Here is a 17,513-nt window from a genome sequence, read left to right on the forward strand (position 1 = left end):
ATAGTTGGGTAGAAATTGTAATCAGATACTCAGTTAAATGAAGAGAAACTGATGCTCTTTTTCCCTTTGCAAATGTTATCTATGAGAAAGAAATGGCAAGAAACTGATTTAGTCTTTCCTATGGATGAAAACTTCACTCAATTTGAAATATGATCAAACAGAGTATGTATTTCCCCTTTACAACGTAAATATCATCCAAGCCTGAGGAAACAAAAGTAACATACTTAGGAAAGTAGTAATATAATTGATTCAAGGAAAAAATAGTGATAAATTTGTCAAAGTATATGAGTAACATAGTTATGTGTATGTCTGCTTTTAATAAGTAGCAAGATTATTATTAATTGGCTAGCAGAGAACAAATTCTATTTCAACAAATTACAATTAAAATTTACATTTAATGAGTCAGGAGACTTGCTTGAGGCCAGGTGTTTGAGACTAGCCTGAGCAACGCAGAGAGACCCCGTTTCTACAAAAAAATCAAAAAGCTAGCAGGCCATGCTGGCACATGCCTGTAGTCCTAGCTACTTGGGAGGCTGAGGCGGGGGGACTGCTTGAGCCCAGGAGTTTAAGGCTGCAGTGAGCTACGATCGTGCCACTGTACTCCCAATGGGGGTGACAAAGTGAAAACCTGTCTCTGAAAAAAAAAAAAAAAGGAATCAAATTAAAATTTAAATTTAAAATTACAATTTCACTTGGCTTAAAAATAAACAATCTACAGAAAAAACTGAGTATTCAGTCTAGTGCTCTTAAATATGTACAAGTTGAGTATCCCTCAACCCTCATCTGAAAATGCTTGGGATCAGAAGTGTTTCAGATGTTTTTCCAGGTTTTGGAATATTTGCATTATACTTACTGGTTGGGCATCTCTAATCTGAAAATCAAAAATCCAAAAGGCTCCAATGAGCTTTCCTTTGGGCATCATGTTGGTGCTCAAAAATTTTCAGATTTTGGAACATTTTGGATTTTCCAGTTGGGTATGTTCAACTTGTACCACAATTTTATATTGAGGATACAATCATAATGTAACATTTCTGCTACTAAGTGGAATTCCACGTGGTACATGGAATAATTTTTTTGTAGTCCAACTTATTTTTTCACCTGTACTTTTAGTGTCATATTCATGAAATCATTTCCAAATCTAATCTCATGAAGCTTTCCCACTATGCTTTATATTTTCAGCTCTTATGTTTAGGTCTTCTACTCATTTTGAGTTAATTTTTGTATGTGATGTTAGGTAGGGTCCTACTTCATTCTTTTTATGTGAATATTCGGTTTCCCCTGCACCATTTGTTTAAAAGATTGTCTTTTCCACCACTGAGTGGTCTTGGCATCCTTGATAAAAGTCATTTGACCATATCATATATGCAAGGATTTATTACTACGCTCTCTATTCAATTCCATTAGTTGCATGTCTTTCATTAAGCCAGTCATGAAACTATTTTGCTTACTGCATCTTTGTAGTAGCTTTCAAAAGTAAGACATGTGAGACCTCCAAGTTGGCTCTTCTCTTTCAAAATTGTTTTGTCATTCCATATGAATGTTATAATTCTTTTTTATTTAAAAAGAATCATTGGAATTTTGTTAGGGATGACATTGAATCTAAACTGCTTTGGATAATATTGACATGTTAATAATCCTGAGTCTTCCAATCCATGAATGGGGGATGTCTTTCCATTTGTGTCTTTTTCAATTTCTTTCAGCAATGTTTTGCATTTTTCAGAGTACAAATCTTTTACCTCCTTAAATTCATTCCCAATAAGTATTTTATTCTTTTTGATGCTATTGAAATGGAATTGTTTTTCTTAATTTCCTTTCCTGACGGTTCAATGTCAGTACATAGAAATGATTTGGGGCTTGGTGTGGTGACTCACACCTTTATTGTAACACTTTGGGAGGCTGAGATGGGAGGATCACTTGAGGCCAAGAGTTTGAGACCAGCCTGGGCAACATAGTGAGATCCTGTCTCTACAAAAATAAAAATTAAAAAAAATTGCCAGGTGCAGTGGCACACACCTGCAGTCCCAACTATTCAGGAGACTGAGGTGAGAGGGTTGCTTGAGCCCCGGAGTTCAAGGCTGCAGTGAGTTATGATGATGCCACTGTGCTTCAGGCTGAGTGATAGAGTGAGACCCTGTTTCAAATTAAAAAGAAAAAGAAAGAAATTACTCTGGGGTGTTGATTTTGTATCCTACAACTTTACTCAATTTTTTTATTATTTGTAAAATTTTTGGTGGAATCTTTAGTATTCTATATAAGATCATGTCTTCTGTGAACAGAGATGATTTTTCTTCCCTCCCAATTTGGATACCTTTATTTAAATTTTTCTTTCCTAACTGCTCTGGCTAAGACTTTCATTACTATGTTAAATAGCAGTGGCAAAAGTGGGCATCTTTATCTTGTTCCTGGTTCTAGAGGGAAAGCTTCCAATCTTTCACCACTGAGTATGATGTCAGCTGTGAATTTTTTACATAGATACCCTGAATTATGTTGCAGTGATTTCCTTTTATTTCTAGTTTGTTGGGTGCCACTACCAAGAAAGAGTGTTACATTTTGTCAAATGCATTTTCTATATAATTTATATAATTATATAGTTTTTTTCTTTCCTTCTGTTAATGTGTTATATTACTTTGATTGATCTTCATATGTTGAACCATCCTTGCACTCCAGGAATAGATCCAAATTGGTCATGATGTATTATTATTTTAATGTTCTGAATTTGGTTTGCTACTAGTTTGTTGAGGATTTTTGCTCACTGCTCATAAGGGATATTTGTCTATAGTTTTCTTTTCTTGTAATGTATTTGGCTTTGGCATTATGTTAATATTGGTCTCATAGATTAAACTTGGAAGTGTTTACTCCTTAACTTTTTGGAAGAGTTTCAGAAGGACTGCTATTAATTCTTCATTAAAATGTTTGGTAGAATTCACTGGTGAAGTCGTTAGATCCTAGACTTTCCTTTGTTGGGAGGTTTTTGATAACTCATTCAATGTCTTATTGTGTCTGTTCAGATTTTCTATTAATATATCTTATTGAGCAAGGTGTGTTTCAAGGAATTCTGTCTATGTACAATTGTTCACAGTACTCTCTTAAAATTGTTTTTCAGAATTAAAACTAAAACTGGCACTAATGTCGCCTTCTTCATTTCTCATTTTACTTGAGTCGTCTCTCTTTTTTTCTTAGTCAATCTAAAGAGTTGTCAGTTTTGTTGATCTTTTCAAGAAACCAACTCTTGGTTTTGTTATTTTTCTCTTTTGTTTTTCTATTCTGTTATTTATCTATGTTCTGATCTTTATACTTCTTTTTCTCAAATTTAGTACTACAATATTTTATAACAGTAGAAAGCTGAAAACACTACATGCTAACAGACAATATGATATACAATCTAGGGGAAAGAGTCATCAGGGATTTATTACTTCTTTCTACTAGCTTTAAACTTAGTTTATTCTTATTTTCCTAGTTTTAAGGTATAAAGGCAGGCTGTTGAATTGAGATCTTTCTTTTTTAATGTAAATGTTTATGGCTATAAATTTTCCTATTAGCACTACTTCCAATACATTCCCCAAGTTTTGATATGTTGTGCTTTTATTTGCCTTTCTCTCAAGATATCTGTTCATTTCCCTTGTGATTTTTTTCATTGCCCCATGGGTGATTTAGGAATATATTGCTTAACTTCCACGTGTTTGTGGATTTTCAAGTCTTCCTCCCACTATTAATTTCTAGTTCCATTCCATTTTGATCAGAAAAAATACTCTGTATGGTTTCAATCTTTTTTTTTTTTGAGACAGGGTAATATGGTTTGGATCTCTGTACCCACCCAAATCTCATGTTTAACTGTAATCCCCAGTGTTGGAGATGGGCCCTGGTATAAGGTGATTGGCTCATGGGGATGGTTTCTAATGACTAGCTTAGCACTATCCCCCAGTGCTGTTCTTGTGATAGAGTTCTAACGAGATCAGGTTGTTTAAAAGTATTTGGAACCTTTCCCTTCTCTCTCTCTTCTTCCTGCTCTGGCCATGTGAGATGTCTCACTCCCCCTTTGCCTTCTACCATAATTGAAAGCTTCCTGAGGCCGCCCAAAAGCAGAAGCTGCCATGCTTCCTGTACAGCCTGTGGAACTGTGAACCAATTAAATATCTTTTCTTTATAAGTTACCCAGTCTCGGATATTTCTGTTTTGTTGTTGTTGTTTTTCAGGTGTTTCTTTATAGCAATGCAAGAATGGACTAATACACAGGGTCTTACTCTGTTGCCTGGACTGGAATGCAGTGGTGTGATCATAGCTCACTGCAGCCTCAACCTGCTGGGTTCAATAGATCTTCCCAGCCCAGCCTCCCAAGTAGCTGGGACTATAGGCACACACCACCATCCCCAGCTAATTTTTGTATTTTTTTAGAGATGAAGTTTCACCATGTTGCTCAGACTGGCTCGAACTTTTGGGCTCAAATGATCAGCCTGCCTCAGCTTTCCAAGCTCTTGGCATTACAGGTATGAGCCACCATGCCTGGATGCTTCAATGTTTTTATATTTATTAAGACTTGTTTTGTGAAAAGATAATTCCTTTTTAAAGACAGTACAATAAAGGCATTTTTGTTTTTCTGAATGAGGTTTTTATTTTTTTTATTTTTTAAGAGATAGTATCTTGCTCAGTTGCCCAGGCTGAACTCAAACTTCTAAGCTCAAGTAATTCTCCTGCCTCGACCTCCTGAGTAGGTGCAATTACAGATGTGCACCATCATGTGTGGCTTGAATGAGGTTGTTAAACTTCAATATAAAATTACAGTTAAAAAAAAAAAACCCAATCAGAAGATGAGAAAAAAAAAAAGACGAGGCATGTCTTATTTGCTGTATAGAGGCAAATAAGCACATAAAAATAAGTTCAAAATTATTAGCCATGAGGGAAATAAAAATTAAACTTACAATTAGATATCACTACACATGTATAAGAATATAAAAAATGAAGAAAAGCAACAATATCAAATGCTGATAACACAGAGCAAACAAATGACTCATATATTGCTAGTTGGAATTTAAAATAGTATAACCACTCTGGACTGGCAGTGTTTCATAAAACTAAGCATGGATTATCATATAATCCAGCAACTATACTCTTAGGAATTTGTCCCAGAGAAATGAAATCCTACTTTCACTCAAAAATCTGTACACAAATATGCATAGAGGCGTTATTTACAATAGTCAAAAATTGGAAATAACCCAAATGTCCCTCAATAGGAGAGTTAACAAACCCACTGGTGCCTTTATTCCATGGAATACTACTCAGTAATAAAAAGGAATGGATATATGCAATAACTTGCAAGAACTGCAAGGGAATTATGCTGAATAAAAAAGATTAATCTGAAAGGGTTGTATATTATATAACTTTATCCATATAACATTCTCAAAATGACAAAATTATAGAGATACAGAACAGATAGCAGTTTCCAGAAAGTAGAGATGGTGAGAAGAAATAGCATGAGGTAGCCTTGTGGTGATGGAAGTGTTATGTATCTTGACTGTGGTGATGACTACATGAATCTACATATGTGGTTAGTGTAATAAAACTGCACACAGAGGCCAGGCGTGGTGGCTCACGCCTGTAATCCCAGCACTTTGGGAGAATGTAGCTGGTGGATCACCCGAGGTCAGGAGTTCAAGACCAGCCTGACCAACATGGAGAAACCCCATCTCCACTAAAAATACAAAATTAGCCAGGTGTGGTGATGCATGCCTGTAATCCCAGCTACTCGGGAGGCTGAGGCAGGAGAATTGCTTGAACCCGGGAGACAGAGGTTGCAGTGAGCCGAGATCACACCATTGCACTCCAGCCTGGGCAACAAGAGTGAAACTCTGTCTGAAAAATAAAAATAAAAACAAAAACAAAAAACTACATACATGTACATGAATATGCAAGTGAATGCATGTAAAACTGGCAAAATCTGAATACACTCTCACCAAATGTCAATTTACTGGTTTTGAAGATGTTACCATTTAGGGAAACTGTGTAAAGGGGACTTTCTATGTTTTTGGTAGCTTCTTCTAAATCTGTAATTATTTCAAAATAAAAAGTTTTGAAAAGAAAATAGCTACCTAAAGTTTGAAGTAAAGTAATATATATCTTTTAAAATTTGTACTTTATCAAAAATCCTGGTTTACAAAGTTAGTATTTGCTTTAAAATATAGGATATATTGTTTGTAGAACAACTCCACATGTTTTATAAATATAGCACAACTGCAGCACTGAGGTAAACTGTGTTGCCCTACTACAGTAAGACACTATGCATCATTATTGTAGGTCCATAAGTACCTGCAAAAGCCATGCAGACATGGTCATCAAGGGCACAAATTTTCCTCACAGTTCTTTCATCTTGAAGCTTGGCAACAGATTTTTTTTCTACCCCAAGAACAACTATATTGGTACCTCGAATTCCGACCTGTCAAGTCATTAAAATACATATATATTCAGATGTCAGTTTAAAATATAAAACCAAGTTATTCTAACATATGACTTAGGGGAAATGACTTCTCCTTAAGTATTCAATAAAAACAAGAAAAGTAACTTTCTAGAAAACAGCTTCATAGGTATAGGCTTACTGGAGATCCATTCCCCAGACTCAAAGCAAAGAAGACAAATAGGTAGAAATTGCAAAGAAAATACCACCAATGCCGAAATTATGAGTGTCCTAATCTCATACAATACACCTGAAAAAAGCGCTATCTAAATACGGTAAGTTCTCAGTTTCATTGACAGGTTCTTGAAAATTGCAACTATAAGCAAATGATGTATAATGAAACCAATTTTATCACACCCCAATTAATTTAAACAGGAGTTAGATTCATATGAAATATTTCTGGTCACAAAAACACCCCCAAACTTCTAAACAAATACCTAAAACACCTCTAATATTAAACACTGAAATAAATGTGAGCTGTATATATAAGAAACACTAATAAAAACAAGTATGATAAGGCTGGGCCCAGTGGCTCACACCTATAATCCTAGCACTTTGGGAGGCTGAGGCAGGAGGACGACTTGAGGTCTGGAGTTTGAGACCAGCCTGGCCAACATGGTGAAACCCTGTCTCTACTAAAAACACAAAAATTAGCCGGGCATGGTGGCAGGCACCTGTAGTCCCCGCAACTCAGGAGGCTGAGCCAGGAGAATCGCTGGAACCCAGGAAGCAGAGCTTGCAGTGAGCAGAGATTGTGCCACTGCACTCCAGCCTGGGCAACAGAGCAAGACTCAAGCTCAAAAAAAAAGAGAAAGTATGATAATTATTTATCCAATTTTTGGTGAATCTATGAGTGACAGCAGTCATAGTGGTGGTGGGTTAAATCAAAGAATAAACATTTGCAAAGCAAAAATTTTAAAGAGCACCTCCTACCACCATTCAGTTAAAAAAACAAACAACAAGGTCTATGACAAGCTCACTAAGTGCTTTCATACCTCGTTGTTTACTGTTGTGCATCTGTATGATTATTATATACTTTATAAATTTTTATTTTATAATAATTTGTATTCATTCATTCATTTTCCAATCTGCTTATCCAAGTTCAGGATCACAGGTGGCTGCAGCCTATCGCAGCAGTTCAGGGTACAAGGCAGGAACCAACCATGGACAGGATGCCATTCCATCATAGGATTTTCTCATACACACACACACTCACTCAGACTGAGACAATTTTGATACATCAATTAACCTAACACACACATCTTTGGGATGTTGGAGGAAATTGGAGTACATGGAGAAAACCCATGCAGACATGGGGAAAACTAACAAACTCCATATAGAGTGGCCTTCGGTGGGAATTGATTTTTTTTCTCATCAATGTTATAACAAAAGAATGTTGAACAAAACTATGTTATTTGAGAATCTGCTATGTAGTGCAAAATTAAGCAAAATGAAAGAAGATGCCAGGAATCCATGTGGATTCTTTATAAAGGCGGCAGTACCAGTGCTGGTAGTATTAATGGCAGTAAAGAAAGTTAAATAGATAAAATTCTGTAAAAGTTTTCCCATGCATTTCACAATTTGGAGGGATAGGGATTGAGTTGCTATGGTTTGAATATTTACATTCCCCCCAAATTCGTATGTTGAAATCCTGACCCCTAAGGTGATACTATCAGGAGGTAGGGCCTTTGAGAGGTGATTAGGTCATGACGGTGGACTGGGATTCATGCCCTTATTAAAGAGGCCCAAGAGAGCTTGTTTGCCCTTTCCACCATGTGAGGACACAGCAAGAAAGTTCTAACTATGAACTAGGAAATGGGTACTTTCCAGACACTGAATTGGCCTTAATCTTGGATTTCCCAGTCTTTAGAACTGTGAGAAATAAATTTCTGTTGTTTATAAAGTACCCTGTCTATTGTCTTTTGTTTTAGCAGCTCAAATAATCTAAGTTAAGACAGGGGCCACAAGCAGCCAAGAGAAAGACCAAATGTCCTTACCCTACATTACTGATAAAGAAAGCCTCTATTCAAACAAGAAGAAAACAAGTAGGATGACTATTGCTCCTTTTTCTCTCCTCTTTTTTAGAGGAAAGTTTAGAATTTTGGTTCTGTATTAGAGGGGTAATCTAAAAATTTTGACATAGGTATTGGTGTTTATAATTGCTTTGTAGTCAAGTGTGATATTAATATTGATTTATACAATATCACTATATAAAAATATGTGTTATAATGTAGCATTATTGGGGAGGCCACGGTGGGTGGATCACGAGGTCAGGAGATCGAGACCATCCTGGCTAACATGGTGAAACCCCGTCTCTACTAAAAATACAAAAAATTAGCCGGGCGTGGTGGTGGGTGCCTGTAGTCCCAGCTACTCGGGAGGCTGAGGTAGGAGAATGGCATGAACCTGGGAGGAGGAGTTTGCAGTGAGCCAAGATCGTGCCACTGCACTCTAGCCTGGGCGATAGAGACTCCGTCTAAAAAAAAAAATAATAATAATAATAATTAGCATTATTGAAGTGAAAATACAGAATAGATGAAATGTAGAACTAGGCCTGGCTGAGCATGGTGGCTTATGCCTGTAATCCCAGCATTTTGGAAGGCTGAGGTGGGAGGATCGCTTGATTTCAGGAGTTTCATACTAGCCTGGGCAACATAGTGGGATTTCATCTCTACAAAATATAAAAAAATTAGCCGAGCATGGTGGTGTGCACCTGTAGTTCCAGCTACTCAGGAGGCTGAGGTGGGAGAATTGCTTGAGCCTGGGAGTTCAAGGCAGTGAACCGTGATCATGCCACTGCCTCTTTCTCAAAAAAAAAAAAAAAAAAAAAAAGAAACAGAAAAAAGAAAAAAAAGAACTACACTTTTGTTCTTATTGTTCTGTCATTTCTTATCAGTTTATCCAAGTACCCTTTCTTAACCATTATATTTCAAATCAGCCATCCTCCCTCCCTAACCTATCCTCATCAAATGAAAAAATGTTAAACTTTATAGGGAATATGCCTTCTTAACAAGCCATGGGATATTGTAACAATTTAACATATATTAGGACTAAAAGAAAAATCTCAAAATATTCTCACAATTGAAATAAATCAAGTTAAACTTATTGGTCACAAGACAACAATTTATAACTCTCATAAATAATTTTTTTAAAAGGACCAATACAGACTAGAAAATATTGATAATAAATATGTTAATATCAAAGTATTTTAAGTGTGGTCAAAATTATGTTCAGGAGAGAATTTATTATTTTATTTTTTTAATCAAGTAAGAAAAAATATTAAAAATGAATTAAGAAATCAATAAGTACAAAAAGGGATAAAAATATTGCAGCTAAGCTTAAGGGGAAAAATAAGAAAAAAGCAAAAATTAATGGTTAGGAAGAAAACAATCAAACTGATAAATAATACCAAGAGTTGGTTATTTTAAACAAATAATTAAAATGTATCTCTCAGTTAATCTCATCAGGAAAGGGATAGAGTGAAAGAAATACATACAAGTGTGGAAAAGTAACAATTTTAAAATTATAACCTTAGGTTAATAAATTTGAAAATCTGAAAGATGTTACAGAGTAGAAAAATTTAAAACTGACCATATTGATTCAAGAAAAGACAAAAAACTCTGTTTCACTAACAAACATGGAGTAATTTCAGAAAAGAACTAATCCTCAAAAACAAGTGTCAGACCTAGAGGGTTCATGGATGAATTCTTGCTAATTTTGTTATGAGTAATTTCTGTGCTATTTAAATTATTCTATGATGCAGATGAAAGCAGATATGTTCTTCTTTAGTAAAACTATGTAACAATGTTAAAATCTGACAAATACAACATTTTCTAAATAAATAAAAGTACCAATAATTCCTCATTTATGAAAGCTGATGCCAAAATCTCAAAACAATATGACATCAGCAAGATGGCAGAATAGGAGTTTCCCATGCCCATGTCCCAGCAGAAATACCAATTTGTACTACTATGTGTGAAAATACTTCCTAAGAAAAGAATTCAGGTGAGAGACCAAAGCGCAGAAATACGAAAAGACATTTGAAGAGAGTGGGAAAGACAATTTGACATTATCTACATCACCTGTCCTTCAAGGCCCAGCAACACAGTGCAGAGAGAGATACCATCCATGTGTGGTAAGGAGAGTAACGTGAGTATCTGACTTTACCATGGACCCCATGGATCCAAGCTCCAGGTCTGCTCCTGTGGACTCAGGTTCCAGGCCCACCCTAGTGAGCCCTGGTACAAGGCTGGCACCTGTGGTGCCAAGCCAGCCTGCCTGCTGACCTAGGCATCAGGCCAGCCTGCCAAAGGACTTTAGTGGCAGGCCCACCCCAAATCTCTGGATGGGCTAACTGGTGAAGACCTTTTCCTGCTGAAGCTAATCTGAAGAGGTACTTACTTTTTCAAATGTGCAGACATCCATGCCAGGCCACAAGAATCATGAACAATCAGAGAAACATGATACTACCAAAGGAAGAAAATAAAGTATGGAGATCTGTGAATTTCTTGACAAAGAATTAAAAAGTAACAATCTTTTAAAAGCTCAGTAAGCTACAAGAGTACAGAGATAAACAAGCGAGATTAGGAAAACACTATGCAAACAAAGTGAGAAGTTCAACAAACAGACAGAAACCTATGTTAGTCTCTTTTATTTTAAAATTTTAAGACCATTCCACTTTAATCCCACCTTTTTTCTTTCAAGCCCTTCAAGCCAAATATTGTCATCATCCCTCAGCCCACAACAACCTGGTTTCTATCCCTCTTCTCCCAGAGTTTAGTCAAGATAATTACAAAGGTCATTAAGGTCCCTCAAGGTTCAGTTGTAGACTATCCTCTGCTTAGTCTATAGTCTATATTTAGTCTTGCTGAACACAGAAGGGTGCTCAAGAGTATGCATTTACTTGACCTTCAATATAGCTTTTTAACAGGGGAAAGAATGCACTTCAAAATTGTTGGAATAAGATCTTAGCCAAGATCAAGCTCTTAAATTTCAAACATGTACTTTTCAGCTGCCTGACAGTCTCTGTTCAGGAATCGGGACACAGTTTAGCTAAGTCCTCTGGCTCAGGGTCTCTGATAAGGCTGCAATCAAGTTGTCTACCAGCACTGCACGCATCTCTAGGCTCAACTGGGGAAGGATCCATTTCCAAGCTCACTTACATGGTTGTTGGCAAGATTCAGTTCCCCTGGGTTGTTGGACTAAGGACCTCAGTTCCCCACTAGATTTTGAACAAATGTTTCCCTCAGTTCCTTGCCTCATTGGGCCCTGCAGAGGGCAACTCAACATGGCAGCTGGGTTTCACCAGAGTAAGCAAGCAAAACAGCAAGTAAGGATGAATAAAATGAAGTCACCGTTTCTTTGCAACCTAATCCCTGATGTGTCATTCGTCACTTTCACCTATTCCATTCCTTAAAAGCAAGTCACTAAGTTCAGTCCACATCCAAGGGAGGAAGGTTATACAAGGGCATGAGCACCAGAAGGTGGGGATCACTGGAGGCCATTTTAAAGTCTGTCTGCTACAGTTTCCATAAGCATCTCAACCTCAGCAAGTCCAAAACAGTTATCTTCCCCCAAAACTTAGTGCTTTACATTCTCTAAGTAAATGGCAGTACCATTTACTTAGCAGGCACATCCAGAAACAGGGACACCAACTTTTATTCCTCCTTCTCCTATACCTCTGTCAACACCATCCATATAACCATCGAATTGTAACAAGTATACTGCTTAATGTTTTTCTGGAATCTGCCTTATTTTCACTTCCCCCCAAGTCTAGTAAACGCTAGTTATCATCTTTCATCTAGACTATTTCCACAGAATCCTAACTGGTCTCCCTGTTTCTAGTCTTGATTTCATCCAATTCACTGACCATAGGTAGCCTGAGAAATATTTGGAAAATAAAATGAAGACCAAAAAAGAAGAAGAAAATAAAATCTGAATGTGGCATTCTTTTACTTAAAGCTTATATAGGGACCATCTGTCACTAAGCAAATCAACACAGCACAGAGCTAGACATGAGACAAAAGGATCTAGGGACTTTAATATGTACTCTTTGCATATTGGCTTTTTGCTTTCCTAATGTGGAAAGGCTTTCTCTGTACAGTAAAAACATGGCCACCAGGAACCTTGACCCACATCCCAACAGTTCTCCCAGAGAATAAAAGCTACCACTGTCTCTAGTCAGAGGAGTTGTTAAAGGTGAACTTATCATTGGCTAGATTTGACTGACATGCTCATCACTGTGGCCAGGAAGATAGAAATTATGAATGATTCTACTTAGGTCATGTGAGTATCTCTGTTGTTGGACAAATGTAGTCTGTTAATAGAATGACAGAAGAGCAATATCTGGAGACTGACAGTAGCTACATCGAAACACTTCAAGGTCTCTTATTCAGTGTATCCTCACATGGTTTAATGGCATTCCATGATCTGGCACCAGTTTCTAGCTTCATCTATTTCTATTTTTCCATTGCTTCAACAATCCTGAATGCCTTTCAGTTCACAGAACATAGCTGTCTTTTTCTACTTGCCTTCCCACAATCTATTTCCTTTGTCAAAAATACTCTTCACTCTTTCCCCTTCCACTTCTTCACTTGACAACCTCTAACCTTTCAGATGTCCACTTAAGTATTATTTCTTCAGAGGGACCTCCCCAACACCTGGGGTTCCTATAATGCCTCATACCCTAATACTCACTCAGGTTTTGTTAGGACTATTTATGTAATTATCTAACTTTCCTGATAGTAGGATCTCTAAGGACAGGGATCGAATCTATCTCGTATGTGATGCTATCTATCTTGTATGTGACCTAGCATCACGTTTAGCATATGTAAGTATTCAACAAAAATTTCTTGAAATAATAAATGAATGTGTGAGAAGCACCACAGACAAAATTGAAAAAAAAAAGAGAAAACAAAGAATAGTAAATAATAATAACTACAATTTATTAAGTACTTTCTGTGAACCGGATTCTGTTTAAGATGCTTCACATGCATCATTACCTCATTCAAATTTCACATCAACTCTATGAAGCAAGTGCAATTTTTTTTTTTTTTTTGAGACAGATTCTCACTCTGTCACTCAGGCTGGAGTACACTGGTGCAATCTTGGCTAATGCAACCTCTGCTTCCTCGGTTCAAGCAGGAATTCTCCTGCCTCAGTCTCCCAAGTAGCTAGGAATACAGGCACACACCATCATGCTCAGCTAATTTTTTGTATTTTTAGTAGAGATGGGGTATCACCATGTTGGCCAAGCTGGTCTCGAACTCCTGACCTCCAGTGATCCACTCGCCTCGGCCTCCCAAAGTGCTAGGATTATAGGCATCAGCCACCATGCCCAGCCACAAGTGCTATTTTGATGCCTCTTTTACTATTACAGAAACTGAAGCTTAGTGAAGTTAATTGCCTTAAGTGATACATATCTGATTTCTACATTCATGATAATGGAAGCTAATTAATATACAAATATTTATTGAACAAATTTCATGCTACAATGCAAGGAGCAGTGGCTTTAGAACTAGAAAAAAATAATTATAAATATGAGTTCCATCACTCTCCAGCTGGGTACTTTCAGCAAGCTATAAATGCTTCTGAATCACAGTTTCACATATAATAAAAGGGGATTAAACACTGTCCCTAATGTTAGATAATGTACACAAAATGCCTGGTGAAAGTATTTCTTAAATGTTAGTTACTGCCTTCCTAGCCCCTCTACTGTATATTGTGTAGTAGAAATAGAAAAAGGAATTATACCATCTAGATCCTCAGAGATCTTACTATTCAGTTGGTGTGAGATTATTAAATATACTTGAAATTAAAGAAAATATCAGGCCAAATAGTAAATACTGTACAATATTCTGTGGTACAGATTATAAATTCAGAAAAGACAAAGATCCAAGATGACTGGAGTGGATCAGAGAAGGCTTCATTATAGAGGACAAGTGTGCAGAGATTGTTAAAGGATAAATAAGATGCAGAGCAGCAGAAAGAAAGGTGTTTTCTCCTTTCCTCTCTCCCCTTTCTGTAGGCAGAAACACATATTAGTGAAACCAAGAAGCTGCCTCCTAAATTAAGAGGGTGGATAGGATTATGGAAGACTTTGATGGCTAGATTGTGGAGCTGAGATTTGATAAAGTAGGAAATACAGAGCTAATAACAGTTTGGGGTCACAGAAAGGACAAAATGAGGAATGATAATAAATCTTATCATTTTCACGGGAATATTGTGAAGGATTCATTTCTTTTCCCTAAGAAGAAAGGTATTACTTCTCCAAAATGTTATTCAAACAAATTTGCATTTACAGAAAAGGGAACTGAAGCAAAAAGAAAACAAGCCTCTTGTTTCCTTTCATGCTATAAGATAATCATCAACAAGGAAGTAGAACACAAAAGCCTTTAATTGTGGCCCATATAACTTTTATATTACTAAATAATATCACATCTACATACTGGTCAAAACTGGTCAACCTTGGCTTATTTGTAACTCGTAATATCAATTTTCACTTCTAGACAGAATATTTTGTGACATATTTTAATAATCAAGTGCCATTAAAAAACTTTACCCTATGTAAAAGGTCATAGCACCCTCAAGGAAACACAATGAATAACTCCATGCAAACATGCAAATTATAATTTCAGAATTCTGAGACAAAAGTGTCTCATTCTTCCAATGTATCTTTAGAAATGCCCACTATAGGTATTTTTATATCCTTACCCTTTTACCGCTCATTACAAAGGAACCATCAATCAGTTCTACAGCACTCTTAAAACATGTTAAATGAGCCAATGTGGTTTCTTATTACACCCTAGTCTTCTCCTATTACTCCCTTTATTTTAGGCTCTAAAACTTGGGCATTATTTTCTAACCATATGCTACATGCTATGCTGGGGATTATATAACTTTTTGTTTTTATCAAAATGGTACCCTTTTGGTTTAAGCTACATCAGGCTTTCCTTAAATTTATAATTCTAAAAAATTACTTGTAAAACAGAAGCAAAACTAGTGGTCCCAATTAAATAGAAAAATACTTTTACAACGATTCTTCTTCTAGTGTTATTTTTTTTTACCACTTACATCTTTTAGATTTATAATGCAAGTGAATTATTTCCTTCTTTAACAAAGAAAGTCAGAAAATATAGATAGACACTGCTAGACTTAGAAACGTACCGTGTATTCTCATAGCTACTGTCTCAATTTCCAAAGTAGACAACAAACATGCTCATGAAATTGAGAGAATAAAAATATCCGATCCTTTGAATTCATAGGCTAGGCCTTAGAAGATTTGGGGTAATAGATCTTGTGTCACTAGGGCACTTTTGTCCTCTTTAATTTTTATAAATCACTAAAATTATTGAATGTAGTTAAAACTTGGCAGCAGTATTACTCCTACCCTGAGTATTTGTGAAGTTTTTCAGTAATGTGGATACATAAATCTAAGGTAGGGTATAATCTCTCAAGGAACTTCCAGCATTATTTTTTAAGTGGCCAAAAAAGTGGAACTTCTTGGGCTTTTGAGCCTCTACAAGGCTGCGAAATATTGGGACAATTTGGGGATTTTTTTTTTTTTTCGAGATGGAGTTTCGCTTTTGTTGCAATGGCACGATCTCGGCTCACCGCAACCTCTGCCCCCCGGGTTCAAGCGATTCTCCCTCCTCAGCCTCCCCGGGTAGCTGGGATTAGAGGCATGCGCCACCACGCCCGGCTAATTTTGTATTTTTAGTAGAGACGGGGTTTCTCCATGTTGGTCAAGGCTGGTCTCAAACTCCCGACCTCAGGTGATCCACCCTCCTGGGCCTTCCAAAGTGCTGGGATTACAGGCGTGAGCCACTGCGCCCAGCAATTTTAGGATATTTTTAATGCGTGTGTTTGAACTGTGTTTTTAATCATTTCTTCATCAACAAAAGTTTAATTTTATATTGATTTAGTCCGTATTTGGGGGGCAGGTGTGGCTAACTTATTTTTTATCGTAATTGTTATTAAAAAATAGTTCCTAACAGGAAGCAGCTGTTATCTTTTCTAGGGGTCTCTGAACTACCGAGGAACTGGACCACGAGCATTCAGGTAGGCTGTTACAGATTAAAAGCTTTCCCTATTGTCAATTACAGCATTAACGTCCCTAAACACACACACACACACACACACACACACACACACACACACACACACCCTAGTACCCTAGTTTTGCGTCTGTAGCTACCATTAAACGGGCAGTTGAACAGCAGAGATCAGGAAAATCTCCCAACTTTTACTCTGCCCACTTCCGGCCCAAATCTCAGAAGTCTGTCTCCCTAAATAAAAAGAACAAAGTAATTTTCACAAGTGTGGGAATCTCCTCTCTTGAGCTCCTAGGATGGAGGGGTGGGCTGGGGCAGTAGGGTAACGATGGCCTGACAGGTCAGAGCGGGGAATAGTCTGGGAATAGTTGCTTCCTCACCGCGGTGGATCCTTTCTTCACCGCTTCCTGGGCATATTCAACTTGAAAAAGGTGTCCGTCTGGGGAGAAGACAGTGATCGCCCTGTCGTATCGAGACGCCATCGCACAGGACTACAACGGCTTGCCACCCAGCTTCCTGCTGCTGCAGCTGAGGGAGACGGGGAGCCGCCGCCAACACAGCGTGCTACCGCCCGGAAGCGCTAGCACACGCGCCGCGCACCGCCCGGAAGCGCTAGCACACGCGCCGCGCCTCAAGCTGCCTCCCGGAAGTCCCCGCGCCCGCGCTTCGGCTGCTTCCCGGAAGTCCTTGCTCCTTTGGCTGCCTGCGGATGTCCTCGCGCTTGCCAGCCTCTGTCACCCAAGCAGTGCCTGTGAGTTGACGGCATTCTTCCCTTACCCTTCCTGTCTGACGCATATCTCCATTTCCCCACTACCGTGTTGCCCCAGGGATGGTGTCACGGCACTCGAGTTATAAAAATAATATCAAAGATTAGGGCTTAAAGATGAGGTCTTCAAAGATCAGATACTTTTGTTATCGCATACATGTTGGAGAAACTGTGGTAAGTTAAATATCAGTTCCTTCCCTTTGGTTTCAAATTCTAAATTTCCTACTCTTCCTCTCTCTCAGGTTAACTC

General features: G+C 37.6%; 1 protein-coding gene across 4 annotated transcripts in view; it reads right to left on the bottom strand.

The window, feature by feature from the left end:
- Window positions 1–17,091, bottom strand: part of PSMA8 (proteasome 20S subunit alpha 8) — a 57,301-nt gene extending 40,210 nt beyond the window's left edge. Inside the window, exons 1-2 of one of the 4 annotated variants that reach the window (XM_003261984.2) lie at window positions 16,878–17,091; window positions 6,301–6,427 (exon numbers count right to left, since the gene is read on the bottom strand). In XM_003261984.2, the coding sequence (XP_003262032.1) occupies window positions 6,301–6,427; window positions 16,878–16,979 (229 nt within the window). In that variant the 5' untranslated portion in view covers window positions 16,980–17,091. Of the gene's footprint in view, window positions 1–6,300; window positions 6,428–10,846; window positions 10,871–16,877 lie in introns of those variants that run through there. The other 3 variants (XM_003261985.4, XM_004087735.3, XM_030810103.1) reach the window with 3 other exon arrangements.
- Between the last annotated feature and the right edge of the window lie 422 nt (window positions 17,092–17,513).

Source organism: Nomascus leucogenys, chromosome 4 (genome assembly GCF_006542625.1).
Source record: "Nomascus leucogenys isolate Asia chromosome 4, Asia_NLE_v1, whole genome shotgun sequence".
Taxonomy (NCBI): domain Eukaryota; kingdom Metazoa; phylum Chordata; class Mammalia; order Primates; family Hylobatidae; genus Nomascus; species Nomascus leucogenys.